This window comes from Fundulus heteroclitus, chromosome 19, assembly GCF_011125445.2.
Source record: "Fundulus heteroclitus isolate FHET01 chromosome 19, MU-UCD_Fhet_4.1, whole genome shotgun sequence".
Classification (NCBI taxonomy): Eukaryota; Metazoa; Chordata; class Actinopteri; order Cyprinodontiformes; family Fundulidae; genus Fundulus; species Fundulus heteroclitus.
This window is the reverse complement of record NC_046379.1, coordinates 3,968,588-3,975,120: the sequence shown is the minus strand read 5'-3', so window position 1 is coordinate 3,975,120 and position 6,533 is coordinate 3,968,588. Positions and strand designations below refer to the sequence as shown.

At 38.0% G+C, this 6,533-nt stretch overlaps 1 protein-coding gene across 1 annotated transcript; it reads left to right on the top strand.

Moving 5' to 3' along the window:
- Positions 1–276: 276 nt before the first annotated feature.
- On the top strand, positions 277–860 carry LOC105921896 (antimicrobial peptide NK-lysin; the record flags this gene model as incomplete). The annotated part of the gene is given in 3 exon segments (XM_036151180.1): positions 277–351; positions 427–581; positions 676–860. Coding segments are annotated over 3 exon segments (309 nt in total), but the record flags the coding sequence as incomplete, so codon positions are not given.
- Between the last annotated feature and the right edge of the window lie 5,673 nt (positions 861–6,533).

Here is a 6,533-nt window from a genome sequence, read left to right as displayed (position 1 = left end):
CGTTTTATTTCAGGGCTCGTCCGGGTTCTTGCGGCTCAGCTGAAGACCGGGGTCAATGAGTGAACACGCCTCTTTTCAGTGACTGGCTGTGGGGCGAGGAAAAATGAGCAGGTTTTCACCGGGGAAGTCTAGAGTAACTGAAGAGTAATTCTGGAAATCAATATTAAAGACCACTATGGAGGGGACAAGCCAGAGACAGCATGTTGTGCTTTCAAAATAAAAGCATATGAGGTAAAGATTTTAAAATCAATAACCCTTTCCAACTCTTCTCTTTAGATTTTACTTTGCAAAGGATGCAAGGAGGTTGTGAAATGGGTGAAAAAAAAGCTTGGACCAACGAAGACTGTCGAGGTAAATACTGAAAGCAACAAAATCCCATCAGACCCATTGGGAAGATAAAGCTCTCATGTCATTTGTTTTTCTCAGGCCATTAAGAAAAATCTGAAAGCTGTCTGTGATAATCTGCGGTGGATGAAATCAAAGTGCCACAAGGTTGTGGACTCACACCTTAATGCCTTGATCAAGGAGCTGATGACCACTGACGATGTGAGAACAAGCTGCGTCAAAATAAAAATGTGCAAGTGAGTCACCGCACATCAGCTAACAGAATGGATCTACACTTTCTTACTCCAGCTCTTCAATTAGCTAATTTTTGTCTGTGGATTTTCGTTTTAGGCCAAAGGAGCAGCTGGACATGATCTTCTATCCAAACAAAGAAGAATCCCGACGCATCACCATCATTGAAGTCCCCTGACATCCTGTGCAGCCATGAAAACCAGAAACATAAATGTAGCTTTTAAGTGCAAGGCTAACAGCCCCAGTGATTGCATTCATGTGAACATAAACCTTTCTTAACTTCCTTTTGCTCAAGCATGTCTTCATGTTTTATTTTCATGTCCACGTTGTGGACAGCTGAAAACCTTTGTTTCGTCTATAAATGAGCTTGACAGACCAATCGCTTTGGCTTGACATCATTGTGTCCATTTATCACAGAGTCACAAGTGTTACAGGACCTGTTATAAACGTTAAGATCACTGAGCTAATTCATCTTCTGAACGCCGTTCAGAAAGGTAAAGAACATGGAACCAGAGATCAGAATTTCCCAGCTTTACTGAAAGCTCCGATTGTTTCCATTCCAGATTTACATTGCATCGTAAACTTTTGCATGGTGTGGAATATGAAATACAGCAACAACATAAATCAAACATACATATAAAATTACTAATTAAGCCACCTTGCAACACTTTAGCTTATGAAGCTCAGTAACACAGATGTAAAAAGATAACTTGCACAAAAAAGGCATAAATGAGCATTCATGCAAGAATTAAACATGAACCAATAAATAGTAGATATTAAATATGCCATATTACTCAATATTGAACTTGTATGTGCTCAACTATGCATCCAGTTGCTGCCTGACTATTGATTGCTTGTCCAACAATGCCCTCTGATGGTAAAAAATACATTTTAGCATTTTTGATTGATATCTACCATGGTGGAAATTTTGAAAGAAGTACAAGTTTATTTCTTTAAGTTTTAAAATCAAGAATAAAATAAAGAATAATAAAACTAAAAATAAAAGAGGATTGATACATTGTCTTCTAGGGATATTAATATTTTTTTGGGGAAAAAACACATTTCCAAGTTTCCAATATTTTTGATTAGATCTAAAAATTAATATTACTGACACTTTCAGTGGCATTTTAGTTGTAGAAATCCAATGTAATTACGTAAAACTAAAACAAAAAATCTGAAACATGGATTTCTTAATATAGCTGCAGAAACCTGTTAATCAGCCATTAATTCAAGTCAGTTGTGTAGCAGAAGGGGATCACCAACATGGAGGACAGTGGGCCCTGAGAACCGAGTCAGAGAAAAAACTTATGTAGATGATTCTGATATTCATGACTACTTTTCTTTATCAGAAATGCCCAGAACAACCAAGGTGCTGCAGGCCTCACTGCCTCAGTTAAGTCAGCGTTTATTATTTAGCAATATAAAAAAGAGAAGCTGGGCAAAAATGGCCTTTATTGGAGATTTACCAAGGGCAAAACTGACAAAAAAACAAACAGTGCAACTCTGAGACTTGGGGCTCATTCTTCGTACGTCGCTAACTCAGTTAGCTGGATTTGATTGTTGATGATTTGGCATGATCTTGGATTGTTTGGTTCTTCGAAAGTCATCCTGGACTTGCTGTCATAGCAACATGTGCGCAAACTTAAGCCTGCTCGCTGTTTGTTTCATGTAAACAGGATTAGATCGCAGCAAAATGGTGCTACGTGCTAAGCTAACAGTATGACACAGAGGTTTGAGAGGAACATAGAAAGGTTAACAAATCTCTTGAATGTGCATCAGTGAAGTTGTAAACCTCCCGGACAATGTAAGCTAACTCTAGCTGTTTTTAGCTTCATGGACAGTTCAACAACAGGGTTCTCTTGCGATCTGTGACTGCCTTCGAGCTGCACCATGTAATGCTCCGCTGAATCAATGCATACTGAAATAACGTTGTATTCAGTCTCTGTTGTCTATAAGTTAAAGTTTCAATTAATTCTTAAGTGGTCCAGGAGCAGAATATAGTTTTCAAAAGCCTAGAGCGCACCTTTGTTGCTATAGATGCTAATGTTTACTCTATATTCCAAAAGAAGTTAAAAAACAAAACAACTGGACTTTTTTTTCCGAAGTTTGAAGTTTGTTTCGCTTCCTATCCAGAAAGCTTTCTCAATTCAAAATTTCTGGAGTAGTGTGGATTTGCAAGCTTTATAGTACTGCCCAACAAAGGCCTTGTAATGGCTTAGATAACAATCTAAGCCATTACAAGGCTAATAGTTGTGAACGCACAAGTGCAGCGAGAATTCAGCTTGCAGGCAATATGTTATATTTGATATACGTCGTACCTGAGTATAAGTAGCAGCATTGGCCAAACTATAAAAAGGTGTGACTTACATTACACCTTTTTGGGACAATTTTTTGTAAACGTGAGACATGCCTTTGTGGGGAAAAGTACTTGATGTGGCCGATGACTGTTTTCACACGTAATAATTTCCCAGCATGTCGGCAGCTTCACATTCAGTATTATGAGGTAATGAACATTCAGTATTGAGCTTTACAATGTCTGAACCACTTTGACAAGCAGGAAATAAGATATTTAACCTCTACGGTATCTTTTTTTATCCTATAAGACTCCCATGCAAGTGCAGATGGCTCTTATATAAACATAGGAAACAATTTAAATTTCAAGAAAACATGCATGATTCGGATATAGATGTTTTCCAATTAAGAGGTTTTATGTTTGCCTAATTCATAAAATAAAACTGCTTAGCTCAAGAAGGCAGGCGTCTCTCTGAAAAGGAAAAGCAGAACTGAAGGTAAGTTTTATTCTACATTTATGTTTGAAATGATGGGATTTACTGAAACTGATGTTGAAATACTACATCAGTTTATGCTGTTTAAATATTCAAATATATTTGGGACTAAGAGTTAAGCTGTGAAAGATGTGTTTGTAGTAAAACCACATCCATTTACCCTCTTTTCACACATTTAAAGGTGGGAGTTTCAGTTTGAATGGTTTCTGATCAGAGGCGCTGATAGTCTACTGAGAGAAGAAGAGGTGATGCATCACAAATTTTTATCACGGCTGTTTGGCACCATGCTCAATACGTTGACAATAAGAAATACATTGTTGATCTTTCCAACTACAAACCATTGTATACATGCACTGCATCACTTAGCAACTTGTTCTGTTGTTTAAGTTGCACATAATGTTGATTTGGAAAGTTTATTTTTAGTTAACGTAAGCTTTTCTCAGCTCGGAAAGGACATTCATACCTAAATAAAGCAAGTAATTGTTTTTAACGGAAATGAGAAATTGGAAAATTATTACCTTATGACAGCCAGAAAATGAATGATTTACCATTCAAGAGACTTGTTACCTTCCTAGAGCCTAGATTTCTTTCCTAAAAAATCTTAACAGGTGCAATATTCCTAATGCTCTAACAGAAAATCCGCTTTGTTACTGGTGTGAACCAAATAATTATTTCTCATATTCATACAGTAATTGTTTCAGTGTGTGCAAAAGGCCACACATTATTTTAATGAAAGGCTAGATGGGCCAGAAATAGAAATCTGAGTCAACTGCAATAAAAATTACATTTTGTTTTGTTTTTTAAGGTAAAAGTAGCATCTCACAAACATGCAACCATCAGTCAGAATGTATTAATTCTCAACAAGATATTTAAAGACGTCTTTTCAGAACGTCTCACACCAGCTCCCTTTCTTGGTAAGTGATGTTGTGGATATTGCAGATTGTGTGATTACCTCTGCACCACTCTTCTGAGAGGAATTCAGAAGTTTATTTGAGCACATTAGAGAGTTTAAAGCAGGATGCTTGTTTTCAGCGAGTTAGGCGAAGCTGGTCAGAGTTGTTAAGAAGATGGATAGAGCAAAATTCAGGACAATCCTGGAAATAAAACCTGTTAGAAGCAGCAAAAGACCTAAAACTGAGACCTGAAACAGTTTCCCAATCGTAAACATACAGCCAGAGCATCAATGAAATGCTATGGCTAAAAGCATATTTAGGTGTTTGAATGGCCTAGTCAAAGTCCAGGCCTTAATCCAACAAATTTGCATCCAGTCTGATGGAGCTCAATCAATACTGTAAAAAACACAGGCAAACATTTTCTAAATCTGCAAATCTAGGAAAGACATAACCCAGAAGAAAACAGTTTCCATTTTTTTTATTGGTGTAAGAATTCTTTAAAACCATACTTCCTTAGCTGAACTCTATCCACATTGTCTATTAGGATGGTTCAGTCAATAATCAACGAGCATGGACAAAGCAAATAAATATGGTTAGCCATCAGGGCAAATAATCCATCCATCCTCTATCACGTCTATCTCTTGTGGGGTGGCGAGTGGTGCTGGTGTCTGTCTCCAGCGTTCACTGGGCGACAGGCGGGGTTCACCCTGGACAGGTCGCCAGTCTATCGCAGGGCATCACAGAGACAGACAGGACAAACAACCATTCACACACACTCACACCTAAGGACATTAGAGAGGCCAATTAACCTAACACTCATGTTTTTGGACTGTGGGAGGAAGCCGGAGTACCCAGAAAGAAACCACGCATGCACAGGGAGAACATGCAAACTCCATGCAGAAAGACCCATGGTAGGACTCAAACCCAGGACTTCTTGCTGCATGGCAACAGCGCTACCCACTGCGCCACTGCGCATATTTAAAAAATGTGAAAGAGGTGTGGTATTATAAAAACAATAGAAGACGGAGGGAATTCAAGCACTGTGGTTCTTATTCAGCAAGTACTGCACAGATACAAAATACAGAATTAACACATCTCTCCAGAATACAATTTATTAAAATACTTCAACCTCCACTTTATCTACTTTAGTCAACATTGCCATATCATGACGAGTCAATCAGTGAGTCATTTAAGTCTCAGAAGGAATTTCATGAGAACTAAAGTTTTCCATTTTGGTCACAACAATCTGTGATGGAGGGGAGAGTTCACCGTGAGGTGAGAAAGACGGCAGTCAGTTTAAATCGCATTCCGGCAACCTTTTCAGCTGTTTATGATGTTTACTCACTGGCCCTGCATACAGTACATTACAACTGTGGTCAAACAATGCAGTCAGGTTCAGTTTGTTATACTGGTTGGTTAAACGTTTTCTAAAGCAGGGGTGTCCAAAATGCAACCCTGGGGCCATTTGTGGCCCCCGTACTGATTTTGTCCCATCCCCCAACTGCAATTCAATAATATTGAGTGGGGTTTAAAATTAGGAAAAGATTATTACAGACTGGTTAAAATCTATAGAAAATGTTTAGAAAAACACCAAATATTAATTTTCTCATCTGCTTTAATTTCATAGTAAATAGGACAACATCGATCCAATGACTTTTATTCAAATGCAGACATTGGTACACAGAGGTCTGCTTTTGATTCAATTATTAAAACTAAATAAATACAGCAAGCCTTTTCAAAGACTTACCCAAATTTAATTTCTTTTAATTAAGCACCAAAATTATGCAACCTTTTAATACGTCAAACTGTGCAAACCCGTTTTAAAGTTTTGGATCTAAAGTAATTCACGCATACAGTATATTTCCTATGGAAAATCTGACAAATTTAATTAAAATATTTCTATTTTTTGGAGCTGGTTAAGGAAATTCACAATTTAAAATGTTAGTTTTTGTAGCAAAAAGTTTGGACACCCTGATCTGCTGGCATTGAGTCACGACAGTCGCAACTGTACGCATGCGGCGACAGTGGAGAGGAAAACTCACGTTTAACAGGAAGAAACCTCCAGCAGAACCAGAACCAGGTTCAGTGTGACATACTGGGGATTAGAGAAGCGCTGATAAATTCTTTTATTAAGGACTTAGATTCTGAAAAGGCCTACCACCTCTGACCCAGCACCTGAAAACTCTCTCCCAGCTGCCATTAATGTTAATGACTCCTTTTGTGGCTTCATCCAGGAGAGAAACACAACAAAACAGCAGGTCATGTCTAAAGGATGAAA